General features: G+C 46.7%; 1 protein-coding gene and 1 non-coding gene across 3 annotated transcripts in view; one reads left to right on the top strand and one right to left on the bottom strand.

Moving 5' to 3' along the window:
• Positions 1 to 24,458, bottom strand: part of Dock1 (dedicator of cytokinesis 1) — a 503,515-nt gene that overhangs the window by 26,343 nt on the left and 452,714 nt on the right. For both annotated transcript variants that reach the window (XM_021220215.2, XM_021220207.2), the window contains exons 39-46: positions 13,439 to 13,528; positions 12,553 to 12,657; positions 8,531 to 8,672; positions 8,336 to 8,414; positions 6,295 to 6,379; positions 2,890 to 2,976; positions 1,141 to 1,317; positions 224 to 307 (exon numbers count right to left, since the gene is read on the bottom strand). In XM_021220215.2, coding sequence (XP_021075874.1) covers positions 224 to 307; positions 1,141 to 1,317; positions 2,890 to 2,976; positions 6,295 to 6,379; positions 8,336 to 8,414; positions 8,531 to 8,672; positions 12,553 to 12,657; positions 13,439 to 13,528 — 849 coding nt within the window. The remainder of the gene's footprint in view (positions 1 to 223; positions 308 to 1,140; positions 1,318 to 2,889; positions 2,977 to 6,294; positions 6,380 to 8,335; positions 8,415 to 8,530; positions 8,673 to 12,552; positions 12,658 to 13,438; positions 13,529 to 24,458) is intronic.
• Positions 14,583 to 14,708, top strand: LOC115062938. Its single transcript, XR_003842846.1, has one exon. It is a non-coding gene; the product is annotated as a small nucleolar RNA SNORA17 (small nucleolar RNA).

Below are 24,458 nucleotides of genomic sequence, written 5' to 3'. Positions count from 1 at the left end.
CCCCCGACTCTTGGACCACAGAGGCTAAGGCATGAGCTTTTGAAGCTCTGGGTCCACCTCAATATCTGATATTCTTCTATTAATTCCAGCCAGACGAAGGTTTCCCAACAGATTTTGTTCATTTGCAATCCAGAATTTTGTGGGTGTTTGAGTGACTTTATCCTTGTGAGTGTGTTGACCCAAAGGCCCAGGATACCCATCTTCCTTTCCCAGATATACAAACCTGCCAGGCTATCAGGTCCTTGAGCTTCTCAATCTGCCCATGGGCCTCAGGATGCTCCTGCAGGTATCTGTCTGTGAAGAAAGCCTGTGGAGACAGGGAGAGCCTTTTAGCACATGTGATTGCCTATCATGGCACTGTGTATAGGAGCCTTGGGAAGAGAACCACACACAACCCAGCCCCACAGCCCTCTTATGGCACTCCTTACAGGCCCATAGATGGACCCTCCCCCGAGTTTAAGATACACGGAGCACACAGATAGCTAGGAATCCAGAAAGGCCACGTTGGACCTAGATTGCTTAGTCCTATTGAGTAGCAGTGGCTATGACCCTCTCAGCAGTACCAATGCCTGGAAGTTCACCTCTGTAGCTGATATTCTTCTGTTCTATTGATTCTAACCAGACAAAGATTTGTCTGGAAGACAGAAACATTGGGAAGGTACTAACTTTTCTTCCACGATCATTGGCAGCTCACCAGGAGAGCCCTTTTGGTCTCAGGTTTAGATCTGTGTCAACAAGCTTCTTTTGTGTAGGGCCAACAGACACATGATTTTGGTCTTGTGGACCACACAGGCCTAGTGGCTCAAAATATCATTGCTACATTAGGAAAACTGTCCTGGACAGGACATAAATAAATGCATAAATAGGCAGTAGACTATGGTGAGCAAAACAGGCTTAGCCTGTACCATTCAATTTCTACCCACCCCCACTGAGCTACTATTAAGGAATGCCAGAGACTCTCCATTGTACCTATGCTACCTCTCTAGGGTAAACATCTGGACTCTTGCTTGTCTCCAGAATTGAATATTTAGACCCTAAATAGCCCCAGAGTTCTGGAAAGTGAGGGTGACTCTCCACAATAACTTCTGGGTCCCAGGAATGGACTTTGAATGCTTAAGCTGTCCCAGGTGTGTCACGTGCCTTCTCATAATTGGCAAAGCCACCCATGACAGCGGGATCCACAATGCCATTCAGGAGCATGGACAGGGGGTTGATAGGCAGGCCCGGGTCATCCAGGTGCTGCTGGACCATGCTGCTGATCTTGTCATTGGTCAGCTGCATCGTCTCGATGGCATTCTCCAACGGGCTGATCTCTACCTGCAAGGAAAAGAAGATGGTGGGCATCACCCAGCTACTGTGTGCCCAGGTGAGGAAGCCTCCCTGGCCTCCTGTATCCTTTCTGTCTAACACATGACTTTTGGAAAAACACGGGTATTTGAGGTTATGAAAATTTAGTCATTTTGTGCATTTTAATGCAGTGTTGTGGGCTTTCCTCCAGATCTTAGCATGGCCACCCTAAATGGTCTCATGGTATGACAGCACAATTGCCTTCTATCTACCTTGGTTGCTTTGGGACAAAGAATGGAGGTCTCAGATCCTGAGGAAAGGATTGGGGGACTCCATCTCAGCTGCAGTGGGGTGGAAAAGTCTGGTGGAGTGGTGACACGTGTTCATAGAAGGGCCCAGAGTTCTCATTGGAAAAAAAAGATTGGTGGACATACAGAAGGGAAGAGCCAGTTTGGCAAGCTTAGCCAAGTCCTTACGCCAAATCACCAGGTGTTTCAGGGACTCACTGTTAATTGAATGGCAGGAGCCATCGCCTGATGTGGGATCCAACCCAGCAACGGCACATGAACAAAAGCATATTTTAATTAGATTTTTTTTTCTTGAGACAGAATATAATGTAGCCCAGGCTGGCTTCAGATTCAACATACAGCTGAAGGTTACACTGGGGCTTGGGATTCTCCTGTGTGCTAGGATTATAGGTGTGCACTGCCACACCCAGTGTATGTTGGGAATGGAAGCCAACATGCACACAAGACAAGCGTGCTTCCAAGTGGGCTACCACACCCTTATCCTTTCAGGGGATTGTCTTATGTGGACAATTGTCACAGATCTGATGTTTCAGTCCTGGTAATAAGCCTATGGTGGAACTCTGTGCTTCGTTGGTGAAATCATCTTGTATCTCCCCACAAATGTGAGTTTCATGTAAATAAAACTGTTCCATGGTGTCAGAGATGGCTCCATGGTTAAGAGAACAGGCTGCTCTTCCAGGAGACTTGGGTTTGAGTCTGGGCATCCCCATGGTGGCTCACAAGTCATTTGTAACACTCAACTCACAATGCCCTCTCTTTTGGCTCCAGCAGGTATTGCATAGACAAAGGATATACATGACAGTAAAATACCCATTCATAAACCAAACCAAACAACAAAATAACCCCATCCCACAGCAAGGCAAAGTTTGGTTAATACAGTGGGAATTGTATTTTCAAAAATATGTCCCAGGAGGAATACATTCTCACTTGAAATGAGTAAATTCTATTGGCTAAGTTATTTGTCATGGGGATGACAACAAGAGTGCCAGAAAGAGGCCTTGGTGCAAAGTTCACGGAGCAGTACAGCTCTGGCTGAGATTGCTAATTTTTGAGAATGAATGGGTTTTTCTGTTGGCTAGCTCTGAGGGTGGCCACACAGCTTTGGAAAGAAGATACTGGGGGGAGATGGGGAAATACTGATGCTCTGAGGTACACAGGGTGGTGACAGGCACTGAAGGGTCTATAGCATGTAACAGGCCATCGCAATCACAAGATACTTGAGGATAAACGGGGGAGAGGTGTCAAATGCAATAGATAAGGGAGACAGGAAACTCCTTCTAGGGTGTATTCTTACCATGAAGACAGATTTGACTTCAAACCACCTTAAGATTCCTGGAAGTTTATAGGCCGTAGTGTAGATGGTTCTCTCGATCCACATATTCTGTAAGAAGAGCCCATGCAATACATGTCAGGAGGGTAGTGCCAGTGGGAGGGGGCTCTGTTCCGCTGCGTATCTGTGTGACCCCATCATGTGGGTCCTCTAGCAGGGCAAGGTTGTCCTGTGATCACCAAGGACAGGTGTGTGCTGAGGGAACCTCAAGTGTCATGTTCTACTCAACAGGTACAGTACATTATCAAAGTACCCCATTTCTTACCTATCAAGCATGCCTGCTATCTGGCAAGGAAATGCAGTGGGTTGTCAGGGGTTGTATAAATCCCTCAGAATGAGAGGGGTTCCCTCTTAAATGAGTGTGTGGGGGGAGGGATCCTAGTGCATTTTCCACTAGCCTTACCTAGGATTCAAATTAGCCTTACCTAGGGCTCAAAAGAAACTCAAAGGCACAAATGCATCGAGGTTTCCTGAAACTGACCTCTTGTGCTTCAATAAAATCGCTAGTCTAAAGAACACAATTATGATTATATTGTATGAGCACATAGTATGGAGACAGAAGAGAGGCATATCCTCAAGGCACGGAGAAGGACCTAAAAACACTTTAGTGGTCTTTGTTCAAGGCGTCCCACTGAGTGTTATGCCCTTTCTCCATGTATATTTTGTTTGCTTGTTTTGAGACAGGTCTCATGTCGTCCCCACTGGCCCAAACTTGGTAGTTAGCGGAGAAGGAACTTGGACCTGTGATCCTGAGTGCTGGGATTACAGGTGTGCACCACAACGTCCACTCAGCTTGTGCAGCGCTGGGGCTCAGACCCAGCTCTTCCTGCATTCTAGGTAAACATTCTACCACCAGGATGCAACCTCAGCCCTGCCTATATTCTAAATAAAAGCCATTTCCAAATTGTAGTCTTTATAACGCTGTTGTACCTCATGTCCTGCAGGAAATGCTTTCAAACCAATGAGACTAATTCTGTCTGGCTCTTCAACGGTTGGTCCCTCAGCTCTAGCAGACAGGCAAATAACCCTCCAGACTGCCACCTTTGCAGACTTACCTAGTCATGGGATGACAATTACAGAAAGCTGGCCTGACTTTTAGACCATCTAAGATACCGGGAAAAGCAAGGAGACCAAAGGAGTTTCATGGTCACAGGCAGCTTTTGTCTCCTAGGCCAGGTTCTTCTACCTGTGTTCCTGGGGACTTACCAGAGAAAAGGTAACTGCCTGCTCCATGGCAATACCCTTGTGAATATCCTATACTGATGCCTAGTTCCTTATTCAGGCCCCACCTTGGCTGGCTCCTCCTGAAGTTTCACCCCCTGCTAGGCTATAGATGCTGAGCACAGCTCTTGGCGTCATGGAGAAGTCTTTCTAGCCTCACCCTTGGGGTGAGAAACCCTATAGAAGGGGCCAGGATCAAGCTCCTCACTACAGAAAACCACTTTGCTCTTTTCTGGACGCCTGAATCTTTGTCAGGCTATGAAGGGCTAAATCCTGTAGCTTCTGAATGATCCATCTATGTGTGAGGACCCAAATGGGGCCATCAGAGGATTTGGAGGCCATCTAGAAGCAGCAGAAGCTCTGAGGCTTAGCACAGCTCAGTATGTCAGGTGTCTCGGTTATTCTTAGCTCTGCTGCTGGCTCGCTGAGCACCCTTCAGCAATTTGCTTGGCCTCCTCGTGTCTATTCCTTACAGTGTAAGGATATACATACTGCAAGATGAAAGGCGGGTAATGGGGTAAAGTCAATAAGTCCCTGGGTTCCTGACAATGCAGAAAGAATGACATGACTTATTATTGTGAGAAAAGTACTCAGAAAACTGTTAATCCACTCTTAGCATGTCTGTGACTAGGCTCTGACCCTAGTTAACACAATAAGGACCAGCCAACAGAGGCCTGGGATGTTGGTACTGGCCAAGGAACACAACTTTTGTCTTGAAACAATGAGTCAACTCACTCCAAAGTCCTGCCATTACTGACAGAGACACTGCCTCTGGGCCAGAGGGGATGTCACTAAGGTGACTCCCTGGAGGTGTTAAGGAAACTCAGGGTTTTGCCTCTGAAGATTTCTATGGAGGGAGGGCGAAAGTCTTTCTACCTAAAGCAGCCCCGACAGCAGGCTTCAAACTATGCTTTGGGTCAGGTGTGGCTATTAATTCACCTTTGGCCTCCTATATTCCAAAGACCTCTAGACCACAAATGAGGCCATGCTAGCAGGGCTGGTCTTTGCTGTTACTTAGGGGCTAAAGTCTCCTCTGAACATGGGGCTGAAGAGAGATTCTGAAGGGAGGAGGCCTTCACATTTTAAACTACAGGTTTTGGAGTGGGCTCCATTAGATCAGTTCATTTGTACAACAGATTCTTTGAGAGAGAGAGAGAGAGAGAGAGAGAGAGAGAGAGAGAGAGAGAGGATGTGTGTGAGTTTGTGTGTGTATAGGTAGAGGGCAGAGGTCTACTTGGCCGAGATTTCTTTGTTACTTTTCCCCTTGTTTTCCAGGGTCTCCTATTGGGACCTGGGGCTTGCTTAGTAAGCTAGAGTGGTTAGCCAGTGAGCTCCAGAGAACTACCTTGCTCTGTCACCCCAATGCTGGATTATAAAGATGCATCACCACACCCAAGTTTACTAACATGGGTTCTGGAGATGGAATTCAGGTCCTCATGCTTGTATGGTAAGTCATCTCATCTCTCGTATATAATTTCTACAAGGCTCTCTCTCTCTCTCTCTCTCTCTCTCTCTCTCTCTCTCTCTCTCTCTCTCTCTCTGTGTGTGTGTGTGTGTGTGTGATTGGTTGTCCTGATCAGGGAGACGATATTGGGTTCAGGTTGGAGGTGCATGGTCTTGCCCCACAGAGGATCACCCAGTCCAGAATGGCAGTGAGAATCCTGCTGCAGTGTGATGAGTTACAGGGAGGCCTGGTGCTGGCGTCATCTGACTGTCATTGTCACTAAGGCCAAATTAGCCTCTGGAGTTCTGAGCACTGAGACTAGTGTTAGAGGATTAGATTAGGGGTTATCTCATAATTGCACAGAGCCTAGTAAATAAATCCTAGTTTGAGTCTCATTCATTTGAAGCTAGATGGGGATAAGACTAATTATTATTATTTTACATTCACTAGAAGGGAATACCCAATGCCCTAATGCTGTTGGTCCATTATTTCATGTCTCAGCTGTCTCGATGACAAGCTCTGTGAAATGCTACTAGCTTTGCTCAGTCTGGAATGTAATGCTCAGGGTGTCTGCGTGCAATGTACAGAGACATTTAACACTGTCCACGGTGGCCTGTGGTGATGTGTTCTCCTGGCCTTTTTATGGCTGGAAGAATAGGTGAGGATTTTGGGGCATCGTTATGGTGGATATGTTTTTTAATTACCGCGAATTCATTGTCTGGGTTTTTCTCTCCTTTCCGGATGGGCCGTGAATACTCAAATCGCTGTACCTCATTCACCCTGTAAAAACTGTGGAGACAGACACATCATTAGACTTTTAACCAGAAAGTGGCCAGTTTGCTGTTAGATTTGGGGGAGGGAGGTCCTGTTCAGAACACATCTCAGGAAGTATCCCCAAATTTGACCCGAAGTCACAGCCTTGGCTCCTTTTTCAGCAGCTCCTGGAGGGACATGCTGCAGGTAGAAAAACTGACTGGAGACTTTTGCCTCCTCTCTGTCTCTGGCAGCCCTCAGGGGAGAAGAGATGCTGAGTAAGGTGGACTGGGCACAGACTTGGCAAGGTGAAGTGAAGGAGAGAAAAAGTGCCTGCGGGTTCCACAGATGTGTGCACTGTTTATAAAAAAACAGTAATGTGTGGTTTTAGTCATATAAATAGATATAATTTAGTGATATATGTGATGTATAATAAATAATAAAACTACATACACATACCACATATGTATGTATGCATGTATGTATGCATGTATGTATGTATGTATAGTTTTTTAAGACAGTGTTTCATTATGCAGTCCTGGATGTATAACAGTACCTTGTTATATAGACAAGGCTGTTCTTGAACATCCAAAGATTCACCTGCCTCTGCCCCAGCTAACTGAATAAATTAACAGTCAATTTATCTAGAGGAATTGACAGTGTGTATCTTTAAAAACAGAAGGGTGTCATGCACTCTAGTTTCAGAGTTTTGAGATGTAGATTTAGCAGATTGGTATTCCTGAAGGGCCATAAACAGCTTGTTGTCTGTCTTCCTTACCACTAAGGTGTGGCCTGTGCTTGTGAAGGGTGTGTGTGTGTGCACACACGTGCGCAAGCACGCGCGTGGGCTTGACTTAATTCTCTCCCCAGGAGGGAATGTCCACAAAGCCATGTGAGGGGTTCTGTGATTCTCTCTTTGCCTACTGATGCATTTCTGTGACCATCCTCGACCACTGAAAGGTGGCCCTAGTTTGCTTCCACGACTCCCAAGGCAACCATGATGAAAGGCTAAAGGACCCATGGAACTCCAGGATGTGGAACAAACACACTGGAGGAGGAGCAGGCCTCAAAGAGGCTGCAGTTCCCATGAGCACAGAGATCAAAGAGAAGATTCACCACAGCAAAGAGCCTGCAGGGAGCTGATTCTATAGCGCCCCCTCCGAGTTAGTTGCAGCTCAGCACTGGTGTGTGAGCTCAGCCTCACTGAGATATGTACAGTTTAAATGCCACTGCATGACTCTGTCTGTGTGATCATGTGTGTGTGTGTGTGTGTGTGTGTGTGTGTGTGGTGCATGTAGAGGTTAGAGGACAACCCTTGGCATTGTCTATCAGGCACCATCCACTTTTTGAGACAAGGTTTCTCAATAGCCTGGAACTTCACCTGGTAGCTCTGCTTGCTGACCAATGAGTTTACAGGGATTCCCCAGTCTTTGCTTCCCACTTTGCTATTTCTGGGTGAAAGCATAAAGCACCCTACCTGGTGGTTTCCGTTGGTTTGTTTGCTTATAAGATGGGTACTGGGGATAAAACTGAGGCCCAAATGCTTACAAGGTAAGTGCTTTACCAAAGGAATGATCCCTCTAACCCCAGTGCCAAAGGGTTGTTTTGTATCTTAGTGAGGAGTAAATGCTCTAATCTCTGCTTCCATGTCATAAAAGGCAATGAGTCTGTATCTCCACAGGATGGGGTGGCGGAGGGAGGTTGGGTATGAACACCGTTAGGTCTTCTACCCTGAATGAGTGGTCTCTAAGGAGACCCAAGGCCTACTTCCTTCCTTCTGGGTTTCATCTTTGCAGTCCCTCTAATAACTTTCGTTCCCTTTGCCAGGTGCCAGAAATCACTAGCTGTCCTTGTTCTTGAGAGAGGGTAGAAGAAACATCTAGCATGTTCTTCAAAGGTTAAAGTCTACCCTTCAAAAGGTAGACTGATTAGCAAGAGACCCACCGCCAGCAGCTTGCTACCTCTTATTGGTAAGAAAATCAGCGTGGTTACCTTACAATCTGTTCAGACACTGGCCGGTGAAATTTAGGAGGCAAGTCTAGCTTGGGTTTCACTGTGAAGCACTGGATGTCTGAGGAAAGGGGGTTAAGGAAGATGGCAGCACACGTGACAACCAAGAGAAGCTCCCTTTGTGCACCAGCGCGCCCACGTTCCCATGAATGGCCCTCCTGCTGCCTTAAAGGATACGCTGTCCAGGAGAAGTCTTAATGTCATCGCCGGGTGGAGACGTCGTCTTCATTTTTTCAGCATTTGGAAACTGAGTTAATAGCCGAGCTTCAAAATCTTCCCGTCGCTCATATTCTTTGCCTCGGTAAATGAACACTTTCCCCTGGAGACAGTGACCTTTGTTAAATAACAAAGGAGGGCCGAGAAAAGCTCCCACGCAGAATGCTGGGCTTCGGCTGTGTCTGACAGTTTTGTTTGTTTGTTGCTTGTTTTGGACGGTTTTTCCTTTTTGAGTCACTGCATTTAAGAATAACTAGCAACCATCCTCTCTCATCAAGAGCACCGAACTTCATCCGGCTGAACACTCACTGTGAGCTTTACTCTTAGCAAGAAGGACGTGGGCAGGAGGATGGCTTAGCAGGTGAAGGTCCTTGTAAGCCAAGCCTGACCCATAGGTCAAGAAGAAGTGACTCCCACAAGTTGTCCTCTGACCTCCATAGGCACACCATGGCACATAAACACACACAAGTGGGCAATAAGTTCTATTTTTATATAAATACATGTAGTAAGTAACCAAGCAAGGCACAGGAATCCTACACATGTTCACACAGGGTTAACTAGCCAGTGTGTGTGGACAACGGTATTTGTTTTTCTTCTCAGGTGAATGCGGAGGACTTAAGAATATACTGACTGGAATATAATTATTTAAAGCCAAATTTCCCCCACAGGACTGTGGCCACTATAGGGATGGCTCAGCCTCCTTCTCCTCCATTTTTGTTTTTGTTTTTTTTGAAGACTCTCTATTATATAGCTTTGTCTGTCTTGGAACTCACTGTGTAGACCAAGCTGGCCTCTTGCCTCTGCCTCCTGAAGGCTAGGATTAAAGGCATGTGCCAACATACCTATTAGCCTCTACTCTCATTTTGAAGGAAGTAAAAGGATTCTTATGAGGGGAGCCTTTCATACTCCATTGTAACCTGGATAACCACCTACCTCTTTCTCTCAGTAACATCCCCAGAAGTTTCTATTTCATTGTGTGTCTTGCTTTTATTTTGTTAATTCATTGCTCTTTGTGAAAAAAAAGCATCAACTCTGGTCATATAGTTGGAATGTATTCTCTGTGAAAATCCATATGTATATGTAAAATTAATTAGTTTTTATGTTTCTCTCATGTGAGTTGGGTCCTGTGTTGATTGGCTACCTACACACAGGAAAGAGCTGGCATGAGGACCCAGCGGCCAATGGCAGCTGCCTCCCGCTTTAGCCTTAATTAATTCATCATTCCTCTGCCAAAAAAGAATACAGCTCTGCACAGGACCAAGGGGAGGTCCTCAGATCCTGACCTGGTCCATGGGTAGCACATGGAGGGCAGCAGAAATGGAGGAAAGGGGACCCTAGCCAAACAGGAAGACCCTGAGCTCCTGGCCTCCCTGAAGCCTGGAAATGAGTGGATGGTAGGAATTCCCTCTGACAGGATGAGCTCTGTAAGATCCTTACTCAGCAATGACAAGGTGTACACAGCTCTTAATTCTGGCTTTTGTCATTTTCAAGTGACGTTCTCCAATCTAGATTCCACTGGAAGCTGTTAGCACAGGCCAGAGTAGGTAGCTCTGGTATGTGCGTTTGTGAATGGGCATTCCCCTTACCCTCTCTGTAGGCTTGAGCAGCCATGCCACATACATCTGGACGGAAGGGTCCTGAGTCATAGAACAGATCTCTTCAAGGACCAGAGAGTTCAGCATATCATCTCAGTCACAAACAGGTGTCAGCAGCTACATGACATCACTGCTGTCATTCGAAGGCTGCTGCCGCTCCAACTGAGTAGTCCTTTTCTGTGCTTCTGCTATCGACTGGAAGACTTGTCTGTATCAGCTAGTGATGCTAGGTAAAGCCCTGCCCTATCAGTAGCTGTCCATGGACAGATATGAGTTGGTGGCAGTGAGAAGGAGGAAGATGGAGCGAGAGGAGCAAGAGAGGGACAGAGGTAACGGCATTTTGTCACACACTCTTAGATCTGTGTTGACTCAGCCATTAATAAAAACTTATCCAATCAGTGTGCTTTCACAGAGATAAGAGGAGACACCTGCCCTTGCTGTGGCTTGAAGAACCCTGCCATCCTTCTACCCTTTAAACATTGAAATACAGTCACCAGTATAATGGCCGCTGGGTAGTTTTGTGTGTTGGGAATGAACTAGCTCCGCTAAGGTCTCCAGAATTTTTCTTCTACCCTACAGGGCCTCATCAGACACAGAATCTACTGGTCCCTTGCCCTGGACTTCACAGCCTCCAGATCTATGAACAATAAATTTTTGTTGTTTATAAATTACCCAGTCTAAGGTGTTTTGTTATAACAATCCAAACCGACCTGAACAATCCCCTTTCAAGTCCTAATTTATTCTGCAGTTTAACAAATTGCTAAGGAAGTAGCAGTTTAAGGATTAGATTTTTCTCCCCTGCTTTGTGCTTAGGTATGGCTTGAAACATCATTATGGAAGAAAAAAATGTCCTATTTTTTTCTGGAAGAAAAATGTCAAGCAGAAAGCAAAGTAATATGTAGTCTTAATTAGAAATATAAATACAGAGTCTGGGCCTCCTGTGAGGCTCTAGGAAGCCAAACATTTCAGGAATGCCATAAGATTTACTAGAGAGCAGACCACTCAGAAAGTAGCATGCGTTTATTAAGCTTTACCCTCGAAGAAGGCACAATAATAAAAACACATAAAGGCTTTAATAGAAAAGCACTAGAGTTATAGACGAAAAACACTAATAATATTTTCCAGAAATGTCCATTATTTTGCATTCTGCAGTAGTCCTTCCAAACATGAAAATGGGGGAAATGTACATAGAGTCAGAGATATTTATTCCTTGTGAGAATGATAAATATTAATAAGAATGCAAAAAAGCAATGAGCTCGATTTATGGAGAGAAGTAGTGCCAAGGGGACAGGCAGATAGCTCGGAGTCTGCTCTCTCGGCAGCTTGATGTTGCTAAACATTCCGCCCACTTTTTGGTAACTGGTAATGTCATTGTCAGGCTGACCCCTGCCAGGCGATCTGTGAAGCGTAATGGATATATTGCTACAGCCCCACAGAGTTATTCAGGTGTGTCGGGAAAGTCAGCTCAATATTAATCAAGCGCTTTAAACTCTTTAGTCTTACTTTATATTCTGTCCTTTGATGGTGGAAGTGACCCGGGACGGTCCCTGGAGCCTGCAGTCGCCAGTGCTTCAGACTGTATTGCAGTGTGCCCCTGGAGGGCATTCCATCTCATGCTCAGTCAGGCTGCTGCCTTGCTGGTGGACTATAACCATGGTTGGTGGCCCATGTATCACAGGGGGACTCTGTGCCTGGGCCCCAGACTCTAATACCCCATGAGCATGAGTGTGTCAAGTCCAAGGTTGATCGCTCTTTCCTTGAGATACATACAAGGGCACACATAAAGACACTAAAAATTTTATAAAATGTGCACGCATCCCACAGAGTGTTTATGGAGATGATAGGAGCCATGAGTATTGATTAATATCCTGTACTTTGTTTGAGGCAGGGTCCCTTTGTTGTTTACTGCTATATATACCAGACTAGCTGGCCTATGAGCTTCCAGAGGGTCTCCTGTAGCCACATCCTATCTTTGGTAGGAGTGCTGGCTTTGTGGATATGTGCCATTGAATCTGGCTTTATATAGGTTCTGGGGATCTGAACTCAGGTCCTCGCACTTTGGGCAAGTGCTCTGCCTACTGAGTCATCTCTCCAGTTTGCTATGTATATTTCAACACAAATAAACACACATACAAATCCCTGAGAAGAGTTCTTTCAGGAAAACACACACACACACACACACACACACACACACACACACACACACACATACACACACACACACAAAATCTCTATATGTAACCAGAGTTCTCATGTAATTAAATATTTTTGCTCCCTCTCTGGCACCCCAGAGTCAATATCTGACTCTGCTCTATAAAGCACTAGGACCAGAAGGTGTCTCTCTGCTGAGGGAGTAATGCTGGTTCAGAGCAAGAAGATCAAACTTACCCGAAGGAATGACGGGAACCCTTGCCCATAGTAGCCAACAGCAAAATAGTCTGGCTTGGGTCTTATCACCTTCACGATGTTCTCATAAAATTGTGCCTGTTTTTTCTGGAATGAAAAATGAAAACTCATTTCAGGGTTGCATAGAGCATTGGAGCACCCACCCACTATTCTGGATTCTTTTGAGGGGAGGGGGGCTGAGGCCTGTACCTGGCTGAATCTCAATTTGGACACTAAGTTTCACGTTGTTCAGCAAGGTAACCTGAGCAAGCCACACTTAGTCACTAGTTGTCTGTTGAGGGTATTTTCAGTAATCCAAGGAAGTTATTTCCCTATGCTTCTACTGTTTTTTAAGAAAGGGATACAGAGCAGACACTGGGAGAATTTGAAGTACAGAATTATTCTGCTCTAAATTATAGGCAAACACTCTGTCATAAACGTGGCCTGCTGTGTACTAAATAAATAAATAAATAAATAAATAAATAAATAAATAAATAAATAAAGGTTATGGCATGGCTGAGAAGTCAGCAACTAAAAACTTAGAGGATGTCACGGCTCGAAAGGTTCTGGCCACCACCTGTCTGCCTCCTCTTGTGGAAAGGGTGAGTGCTTTAAACTGCTGAGACTCTGGGCTGCCAAGACTTCTGCACTTAGGACATAAGCACCTGTTATACATTACCAATGCCAGGTTTAACTTCTTGGCCTACTTGAGAATAAAGAGTGAATTTTCATAGGCTGGAATCAACCAGCAGGTAAAGGACAGCCATTTCCCAAGACAACACAGAAGGGACAGGCCAAAGCCAAGAGGACATGTGAGGTGGGTCTCAACATGAAAACTGAATGGGAAATCTAAGTAAAACGCCAACCCCAAACCCAAGCCAGGACTGACCAGCAATTCACTGAGCTGCTCATAATCAAACAGCTCCGTTTCGTACTGCTCTGCAAGTTCCTTGCCCAGGGCGATGGCCTCCTCCCACATCTGTGAGTGACACAGAGAAGAGAGAGCGATCCAAGCATGAGTCACGCATCAAGCCAAACAGGAAAATCATTATTTACAATGAAACATCCAGAAATACACGAGATGAACGGGCACGCTGGGGCATCATGCAGGAAATGTACAAGTATCTTCTAGAGGTTCCGGCTTTTGGCTCAGGCCCTGCAGTCTTGACTAAAGTGCTCGACCCGAGGCTCATCTATCACCCCACCACTTCCCTGGCATGGTAGTCTGCTGGTCCAGCACCACTCATCCTCACTCTCCTGCGGCCAGCAATGGCCGCCAAGGACCATCTGTCAGGGCGGCCTGGGAGCCAGGGAAGAGACCCCAGGGTGAAGACGCGTAGCTAGGAACATCTACTAGGTGGCAACTTCCCAAATGTTCTCACTGCATAGCCATCAGGTTCCAGGACGCACACTGGCAGAAACGCCAACTCAAAGCTTCAGCATGCTTGCTTTTTCTTGCTTTTTGCAGATGCAAATCCTGCCAGTATTGGAAAAGGGGATTTTCCTATGGCAAGTGGTTTGAAGATGCTTCTGCAAGTAGCTTACTTTTTAAAACATGGATAAACTTTTACTTATTTTATTTTACTTATTTATAGGCTGTTGTAAGGTGTCCAGTGTGGCTCCTCCTTGGGAAAGATGGATTGCCTGAGAAGCACGGGACATTTGGAGGTAGATGCTCCCCTAAGATCCCGGTTGCTGCCCACTCTCCTTCTTTGGACTTCAGTGACCCAGAACTTTCTTTAATGTATTAAAACTGGAATATGGTTGTCTTCTCTCCTCAGATTGTATTTCCCCAAGAGCAAGGGCTGGGTGTCACTCATATGAAGCTGAGGACATAGGTAACTATTCCTCAAGGCTCAGTACACAGAACTGGAGGTTGATAGGACACTAAAGTTCAGACAATTCCTAACAAGCTAATCCGAGCCTCGTGTCTCTGTATTTCCACAGTGCTATCATTCCTAGGAGATCACAGCACCAATCTTCATGGGAGCTATTCAGTCCTGCCTACTAGTAGCTGGAAAAAGATGAGGACTCCTGCCTCTAGAGACATTGCAGGTATGGCTGCTGTCACATGTGAGTCAGTAGTAGCAGGGAGGAGAGAGGCTGTGGCTATCAGTGTTCTGACCTGGGAACATCTGAATGATTAGTATCCTAACACTCCCTGAAAAAAAGCAAGCCTGAGACTACCATTAGCCTGGTACTAGACAGGCCCAGACAGGCTCCCAGGATGGGAAGAAAGCCAGAGACTAGAAGCACCCGACCTGGGACTTCAGGCCCTAGGTGGGAGTGAGCCTGAGATGGAGGATCCTCACAAGAGGCCACTAGGGCAGACTGGGCAAGATGCAAGCCTAAGATGACCACTAGACCGGTACCATGGGGTCCAGACAGGGAACTACTCGGAGATGGCCCCTGCCTGGCACCATAATGCATGAGCAGAACAGAGCAGAGCACTCCTGAGACTATTTCTGAGACGATCCCAGACACTCAGAGGCCCCAGGAGCTGCTAAGATGAGCAAGTAAGTGGTGGAAGAATGGAAGAGAAAGAGAAGCAGAAGGATGTGGGTACAATGATGAGAGGTAGTACTGGAAACTTGAGGGTAATGAGGAAGAGCCTGATGTGAACAGCCAGTGATGCCAACTGGGATCGTGTGTGTGTGTGTGTGTGTGTGTGTGTGTGTGTGTGTGTTTGTGTGTGTGTGTGTGCACGCGCGCACGTGCGTGTGTGTCCTGGCTAGTGGTTCCACTGGGGCCCATGTCTGAGTTTGTAGCCATGCAGTAGCAGGAGTCTGTTATCAAAGGCCAGGCAGATGTCCCTGGTCTAGGTTGTCACCTACAGACACGTTGAGGTCTGAGGGCTGTGTAGAACTGGCCCTATCCCCGTTACCTAGGCATTATGGGAAATCTGGCCCTACCACTGATATCTCATATGGCATGGATGAAGAAGAGATTCCCTCCCTCCCCTTGATGTTCACTGTCTGTGGCAGGTGGGCAAATAGGCCCTGGGGCCATAAGAACAGGAGAAAGGGCCCTACCCCTAACCAGCTACACAGTCACACCTCACCTGGACAGCACAATAGAGCTGACCCTTGGAGGGGAGGGGTTGTGCTTGTAAACAAGGGCTTGGGAGAACTGACCTCAGCACTTGTCTGCCTTGTGGTGATGTGGGCAAGGAAGAGAGGAAGAGATGACCCCCAGGTAGGAGAGTTGGCCCAGATGGGGCCATGAGAGCAGAACCCTGCACCTCATTTGGGCAGCACAGTAGAGCTGACCTTAATGGTGGGGGCATTGGTGACCTTCCCTAAGGGTGTGAACATGAGAGAGCTGGCCCCTCAACTTGTATGTTATGGGGCAGTGTGGGCAAGGAAGATATACCCCCTCACTCTTGCCCCTTGCCACCTACCAGGTGCGAGAGCTGACCCTGGGGTCATGAGAGCAGGAGAGCTGTCCCTGTCTCTCACCTGGGGCAACATTTGGGAGAGCAGTCCTTGTACCTCACTTGGTACAGTAGAGCTGGCTCCGGATGTGGAAGTTGTAGGTGAGCCCAGCCTGAGGGCATGAGCACAAGAGAGCCTGTTCTGTCTCATTTCCAGGTCGGTGACACGGATAAGGGAGAGATGCCTTCCTCCCCTTCCCTGTCATCCTGTGCCATTTATGACAGGCAGGAGAGCTGCCCCCAGGATCATGAGACTGAGAGAACTGGCCATGTCCCTCACCATATACAAACACTCAGGGGAGTAGACCCTGCACCTCACCTGGGCAGCAAGGTAGAGCTGGCTTTGGTAGCAGGGGATGGCTGGCGAGCTGACCCTGAGGGCAGGAGAGCAGGAGAGTCAGTGGGGCTGACCAGCTCAGATAACCCTCAGGTCCAGATCCAGGGCTTTGAATTGGCCCATCCCAGTATCTACCCTATCAGTGACCTGATGTAAAGCATGAAGGGGTGGGTCCTACAGATCCCAAACTCCAGGATCTCCAGGACACAGGCAACCATAGCATATCTGAGAAGAATCCCAGGGAACTTCCATTATTGATAGAGTAGCAGAAGCCAGAGGCCTCATATTAGACCAGCAAGTCATTGCAATGAATATTTGCAAGCAAAGAAGTGTGGACAAAAGGGCATACTGTGGAACACACTACAGCTTCCAGAATGAGATTTTCCCCCCTCTGTTGGAGGAAAGGTTGCAAGGAGGGTGGGGTAGGAGGGTAAGGGGGAACAAGTGGGATTGGGGACATGATGGGAAATTCACGAAGAACCAATAAAAAGTTTAAGAAAAAAAAAGATGAAGACCTGCTGGGGGAATGTCTCCTTGAGAAGGACTTAATCAGTGTTTCTCAAGCTGTGGCTCAGACCCTTTTGGAGGTCCCATATTATGTATTATATCATAACTCATGACAGTAGCAAAATTAGTTATGAAGTAGCAACAAAATAACGTGGTGGTGGTGGTGGTGGTGGGGTCACAACAGTATTAAAGGGTCACAGCACTAGAAAGGTTGAGAATCACTGACATAGACAATCATAGGTGGAAGTGAAATAAACATATGTCTGGCTGACATGATGTCTAGCCAGCCACCTGTGCTTCCCAGGTGACACTTCCCAACCACCTGGCAGACTGCAGACAGAGAAGCAGACAGGGAAGCTTGGGGTCAGAGGGGCAAGGAGCTTGCCCCAGGTGACAGGGCAGAGACACAGTAGAGTTGCAGTTTTACTCTTGAAGGTCACATGCCAGCACTTCCAGGGATGTCAGTCAGCACACCCCTGGCACAGAGCTTTCTGCCTGCTAGGATGGCCCCACCACAGGGGTTGACTATTATTGACTCCCTCGACTAACTGAAGGACACCCCTATAATTATACCCACCAGAGAGAGTCTCTTCATAACTACTACTGTATATACTATTCCCCTTTCTCCCATTGTGGGTATTCTGAGGCAGGGCCCTCCAGTTCACTATATAGAAGAGGATGATTTTGAACTCCTGATTCTTCCGCCTCCACCTCCCAAGTTCTGAGATGACAGCAGTGTGCCATTATGTCCAACACCACTGGGCATTCTTGGTGAGAAAAAAAAAAAAAGGTGACTCTGAATTAATGATTGTATTTTTAATACTCTGAAGAGCAAAGTAAAAGTTCCTCGTGGGCTTCAGATAGAAGTAGACTGTCCTGAAGAGGAGACTAGGAGGAGACAGGGACCCTGGGTCGAGGGGTCACTTCACACTGCTCTCTTTGGTCTGATATTATTTCACGTTCTCTGGGTCTCCACATCGGCCTCTCTAGACCTTTCATGTCCTCTTCTGGAGCCTGAGCTCACACTCCCAGCACACTCTCCCCTATAACATCCCTTCTAGGCACCACTGACCCATGCCTCCCTGAGTATATTTCCACTTCAAAGACAACATTCCCTCTCTTTGTAGGTCTCCTTTAGCCGACTGTTCTTTAGTTTCTGTACGCTAATATACTTTCTCTTAGATGCTCATTCCTGAGCAAAAGCTTAATCTGTCTTCATCCTAAATGACAGATGAGGTACTTTAGATACGTAGCCAAGTAATTGTTTTTAAAAGAAATACAGGTCTCGAGTAAATATCTGTTCTTGCTCACCCTGAGGTTTCACGGTTGTGTTTCCTATCAGATTTTCTATAAATATGTAAGCCACCCCCCCCCCTCCATGCCCCTCCACTTGTGTTAAAGGATTCCACACTGGGCAGATTTTCATCTATTTTTAATTGGACCAGGGCTCTACAGGGAGTGTGGGCAGTTCATACTTCCAACACGAATGCCGAGGAAAATATTTCAGCACCACAGAGGAAGCAGATTCAATATGATCTAGATTTAGATTGTCTCAGCGAAAGAATCGCTTTGACCTTTGGTGACTGAACCCGGGCTGAGTTCCATTCTTACAAGAGCTACAGGCTTAGCAGGCTTGAACAGCCCCAAATGAAAACGCCTGGATTCGCAGACAACTTTATTTTCTGATCTGAGGTCTTTAATCCAGTTTATGGTATCTGGGGAATTGTTAGCCATCGTCTGGGGCAGGGTGGAGGGGGGCACATTTGGCCTCTGTCCTCTTCCCCGGGGGATAGGTTCTTCCCCTTTCCGGAGATGGCAATCTTTATTGTCTTCCTTGTTTCTGGAGCTCCCCGATTCTTTAAGCCCTGCACCCAGAAAACTTTCTTTTCTAATAAAACACCTTCCTCAGTGTCAAGACGGTGGGAGTCAAGGAAGTCTCTGTCTGTCTGTCTGTCTGTCTGTCTGTCTGTCTCTCTCTCTCTCTCTCACACACACACACACACACACACACACACACACACACACTGGCAGAGAATATACCAGGTATTGATTTCTCACAGGCAGACATGATGATGTGGATTACAGGGATGGAGATGCTTCAGGGTGGCAGGGCAGCAGCAGATGAAGGAGGAGATGTCATTAGGGGTGAAAGGTCATTCACTGGCTGATTCCCCAGGACTCCCATGGGCAGCTCTGGTTTAGTGCACATACTGGCTGAGAGAAGCTCCCTAGCAAAGGTGTTTTATAATGAAGCCTGACTTTCGGCCATTTTTTTTACTGCTCATCCGTTTTCCCTGGCAGTTATTGGGAATAGTCACACTCAATTACCTCCTGAATTTCCAGAGTCCCACACAGCTTTCTGGTGTTTAATGGATGAGGATCAATGTTGTGGAAGAGGCCACAGCACTGCTTGAGGCCCCTCTGCACCAGAGGGACTGAGTGGCCCAGGACTGGCAGGAGGCCTTCACGCTCAGTTAACAACATCCTTCTGGTCCTCAAATCTGAACAAGGGACCACTGACACCTGTGAGGCAGGTCTACCTATGTCCACCTGTGTGACAGGCTCAAGGAAGGCTTCCTCATTAGATCTACCTATGTCCGCCTGTGTGACATGCTCAAGGAAGGCTTCCTCATTTAGCCACTCTTTGAGAACTCTGATGCTGGCCCTGAGTTCCTTGAGGTCAGCTCTGCCTATGTTTGTGTACATCGGGGTGCAGAGTGGCCTGCAGCACACAGTAGGTTTGTTAGTGGAGAAATTTCTCTGTGATCCTACAGGCTAAAGTGTGACAGCATTATTCCTGGATCAAATGCTCTGGCAAAAGTTAATTCCTTTTAATGGTGTCAAATGCCAAAGAACCTAAGAGACCTGAATTCCCACAGAGATTCCATCTGATGAGATAGACTCAGGCTCATACTGTGAGTTTGCAAAGCCTGAAAATGAACTTATATCACGGTTCCACAAGGCCTGCCCACGGCCTTCTAAAAGGGAATGTCACAGGATGTGAAAATGTCACCCAACTTAGAAACAAAAAACAAAATCCACCCCCCCCTCTCATGCACACACACACACACACACACACACACACACACACACACACACACANCACACACACACACACACACACACACACACACACACACACACACACACACAAAGGAAACACACTTCCAAACTCCTATTTACGACTCACAGATGATGTAGGCTGTGCGCATTCTGGTTTTGATTTTTTTTTTACCCCCAAGTTTGGCACAAGGCAAAGTGTGAACTTCATCAATGGGATCTTATTCTAAAGAAGGAGAAATCCAATTAAAAACTGTTGCAGGGCTCCACACATCATCCTGGCTGTAAATTATACATCATCGTCGTTAATGGCCGGCAGGGTCTGGACTTGAGAGATTGAGAGCCGCAGTCACCTGGGCAGGTCTGGCATCCCTACTGTAAATTCTCCCAATAGCGTGGCTGCTATTTTCAACTCTCATCCTCCACAGAGAAGCCTGGTAATTTTCAGTGAAGTACTTGGATTAAGGGCTTTATTGAAAATTACTAGGCCTCAGCCAAACACAATAAGACAGACAATTTGGAGCAGCTTCAGAAAAGAACGCTCACTTCCCAGATAAAGCCAAACGGAGGCTTTTGCAGGGAGAGGCCCAGGTGGGGGTAAAAATGGAATGGGAAAAGAGTCTGCAGTAATTGTTGGGCTGTGGAAGGAAGAAATGTTGGAGAATGAAAATGAGAGTGAATGGAAATGACATTTTGTGGAGAGAAAGGAAAAAGATTAAGATGCCAACTGCTAGGCTGAAAGTCATTCAAAACGTCAAAGAATGGAAGAAAAGCAAAAATAGAAGAGTGATTTTGTATAGGAGAAACACAGAAAACTAACAGGTCATACTTTACAGGTAAATGTGCCCAATACACAGGGCAAGAACTCCTGTTAGCCTTGCCGGTGTCGTGGCACAAGGTAGAGATGGAGGCTTTCTTAGATTCGATTCCAGCCTCAGCCCAGGCCCTCTTGTTAAGGCTTCCCAACACACAAGACACAGCTGTGGACCTGGGAATGGAGCCTTCCTCTCAGCCTGCCAGCAACACCCTGCTATAAGTCACACTGCCCGGGATGCTGTGGGCCCGACTTTCCCCCTATTACCACTCCAAGTCCCAACAGTGCAGCCACTCAAGGGTTTACTACACCACGTCCACATGGCGAGCACGGAGCGAAGACTTCCTTAAGTGTAAGGAAAACCAGAGCCAAGCTGCCAAGCTGCGTCCAGAGCTCGACCCAAGATGCCAAGCTGCGTCCAGAGCTCTGCCTGAAGCAAGGCTTGGTAAGACTGAGGCCTCCTCTCATTTCCATCTTGTCACACTATTAAAAACAATTTAAATGTTCTACTCATGTATACTCACATATACATACAAGTGAATAAATGGAATAACAAATTAAAAATGCGTGTCTAAGTGCAAGATCAAACTTGCTTGAGGTTTAAGTGGGACACAAGAGCCATGGATACCATTGACAAATCTCATCTGTGTCAGGGCCCTCTGCATGTTTGTCTGCTCACCCACTCCAAAAGCTGCTGACCCTACTCAGACTGAAGGTGGCTGGTTTTTTTTTTTTGTTTTGTTTTGTTTTTTTTTATCAAACAGGGCTCTGTATAGTAATGGCCAGCCCTTCTCTTGCAAGGACCCATCTTTGTCCCATTAGCAACCTCTACTGTGAGTGAATGCGGTGCTGAGGGCATCGCTGGAGCCAAGTTAGTACAAAACTCAAGACGGAGTATGTTAGCAGCATGCATGGCTAGGATATTCGTGGGAGGACTGATGGGGCAGGGATGCTTCTGATGCGGTCTCATGTGTAGGGAAGAGGAGAGATGCTTTTGAGGCCTCCCTGAGGCTCAGAGGCAGGGTCGAGAAACAAGATCATACAATTGTCTGAGGAACTTCATGGTGTACCTAAGCGATGGCAGCATCTTTGATCCCATGGTGTTTGCTGCTCCAACAGTGGCCAGAGGGGGCCTTAGTTGAAAAAAGAAAAAACCCACCTGACTGTGTTGACACTCTCAAGTACTGGGGTGTGGGGCAGGGAAACAAGGACAACTCTGCACTCTTTGCTCAGTTTTGCAGTAAATCTAAACTACTCTAAAAGCACACAGTTAGGGTTGGTGACATGGCTCTGTGGTGGAGGTCCTTGCTTTCTCTTAAGGACAGGAGTTTGACCTTGGAACCCACATGGTTGTATAATACCATGGACAACTCTTCCTACAAGCTGTCCTTTGGTCTCCACAGGTTGATGGTCTATACACCAGGTTGACCTGTAGCCATGTCTGTGAGTGATTGCCTACATCATCGTAGAAATCCCCATCTTAAACATATCAGGCCAGATACAATTTCATGGAGGAAAGAAAGCTTCGCTCTTCTGCCCCGTTGATCTTCATTCTCATTGGTGAGCTCAGCTACCCTGCTGTGCCTGCTGCTGATTCCTTCTATGATACTAGAACCAGCTTTTCTGGGCTTCCAGTGTAGACTGAAGATCAGTGGTTCTTCAGGCATCCAGCCTTGTTTGCGGAGCTGGGGGGGGGTGGTGGGATCTCAGCCTCTCTGGTATGAGAATGGCATTGCTGGGCTACTCTGAACATATCTTGAAGCCAATCTAAGAAGCCCCCAACTAGAAGTATATGTTCATTCTATTGGTTCTGTTTGTCTAGAGCAGTAGTTCTTATCCTGTGAGTTGTGGCCCCTTTGGGGGCACATACCAGATAGTCACATTACAATTAATAATGGTAGCAAAATTACAGTTATGAAGTAGCAATGAAATAATTTTATGGCTGTGGTCACCACATCAGGAGGAATTGTATTAAAGGGTCACAGCATTAGAAGGGTTGAGGACCACTAGTATGGAGGACCCTGATACCATCACCCATTGGATCATGAGGTCTTCAGATAGAGGTGCTGTTTTGGCAAGCTGATGAGCCTTTATGGTGTTTGAGAAAGTGAATCATTGTGGGTGGGCCTTGAGGCTTGGTAGCTTAGTCCTACTTCCTGTCTTCCCTCTGCTTCCTGACTATGGGTGTAGTAGATGTAGAATGACCAGTTACCTTATGCTGCTGCTGTGCCTTCCCTGCCATGTGGGACTGGCTACCTTCCATTGTTGGTAATTTTTCAAGTTATTATTCAGAGCAGAGAGCAAAATAGATAGTCCAATTCTCCAAGGCAGAATCAAGTAGAGCATAGAGGCAGGACTTAAGAGGAGTGGGTGGGTGGCTGGTAATGGGAGCCTCTCATCTCCTGAGGTAGACAAGAGTGCAGCTCTCCAGGAGATAATGTGACTGGTCCTTACAAGCCCAGGAAATAAAAACTGATGGTGGTGGGCTCTGGACAGCATTGGCAAATGCACTACTGAGAGGCACAATTCTCAACTCAAATAATGGAAGTCCCAGGAAATGCTAACACATTCAACAAAGTACCATTGCACTTCATGTGTACACATGTGTGTCAAAGGACACCTGCATGAGGGTCTCTCACTGAAACTGGAGCTTTCCCAGTTTTGCTAGGCTGCCTGGCCAGGAAGCCAGGGAATCCTCCTGGGATTCTTTCCCAGTGTGGGGATTACAGGTTGCAGCCTTGTGCCATGCTTTTCATCTGTGTGTTGGGGGATGCAATGCAGGTCCCAGGAGAAATCTTTTCATGTAACATGCAGGCCATCTTCCTAGCCCTGCTGCTGAGTTTCTTGGCTGCTAGTCACCACCACAGTGGCCTGCAACAGCCTCTTTTTCCTTAGCTTCTGTCTTGTCCCCGCAGGTTTGCCTATAGCCCAATCTTAAGGAGACATTTTCTCAATTAAGGTACCCTCTTTCCAGATGAACCTAGCCTTTGTCAAGTTGACAAAAAGAGAACAATACAACAAAATCCGTCAGAGTAAAATGTATGAAGAACATTGTTTCTCCAATTACTATGCAGTCTAACTTGTTTCCTCAATGAAAGTGAGCCAAAGTCTTGAATATAATGTCAAACTGTCTGCACCTACCGTGCTACACTCCTACCCTGTGACCTCATAGGACACCCGGACCCATTGTGCAACACTTTTCCTATGTAGGACTGCCTTTCAGGATCAAATGGAAGAATGAAAATCACAGAGAAGCCAGGATGAACACCAGAGTCAAGTTCTCTTAGACAGCAGTTCCTCTATCTCTAGCTGTGAGGAGTCACACCATCAGATGTGTAGTACTTTTCTTAGAACACATGAATCACTTGGGAGAAGTGAAGATTAACAGTTCTAGGGTGGGCAAGATGGCTCAGTGGGTGAAGTGCTTGCTGAACAAACAGAAAGACCTGTGTTTGAACTCCTAACACCTGCATAAAAATGTTAGGTGTTGTGTTGTACATCTATAACTCCAGTCCTGGAGAGGCAGAGACAGGGGGAGTCCAGGGGCTTTCTGGCCATTCAGTTTAGCCAATCAGTGAGGTCATGGAGATACCCCATCTCAAAGTGAACAGTAACAGAGGACACCCCTGGGGGCTTCTATGTGGGTCCGGATGCATGCACATACACACACACACACACACACACAGAGAGAGAGAGAGAGAGAGAGAGAGAGAGAGAGAGAGAGAGACAGAGAGACAGAGAGACAGAGAGACAGAGAG

This window comes from Mus pahari, chromosome 1, assembly GCF_900095145.1.
Source record: "Mus pahari chromosome 1, PAHARI_EIJ_v1.1, whole genome shotgun sequence".
In the NCBI taxonomy this organism is placed as follows: Eukaryota; Metazoa; Chordata; class Mammalia; order Rodentia; family Muridae; genus Mus; species Mus pahari.
The sequence above is the reverse complement of the archived record's forward strand: the minus strand, read 5'-3'. Positions and strand labels throughout refer to the sequence as shown.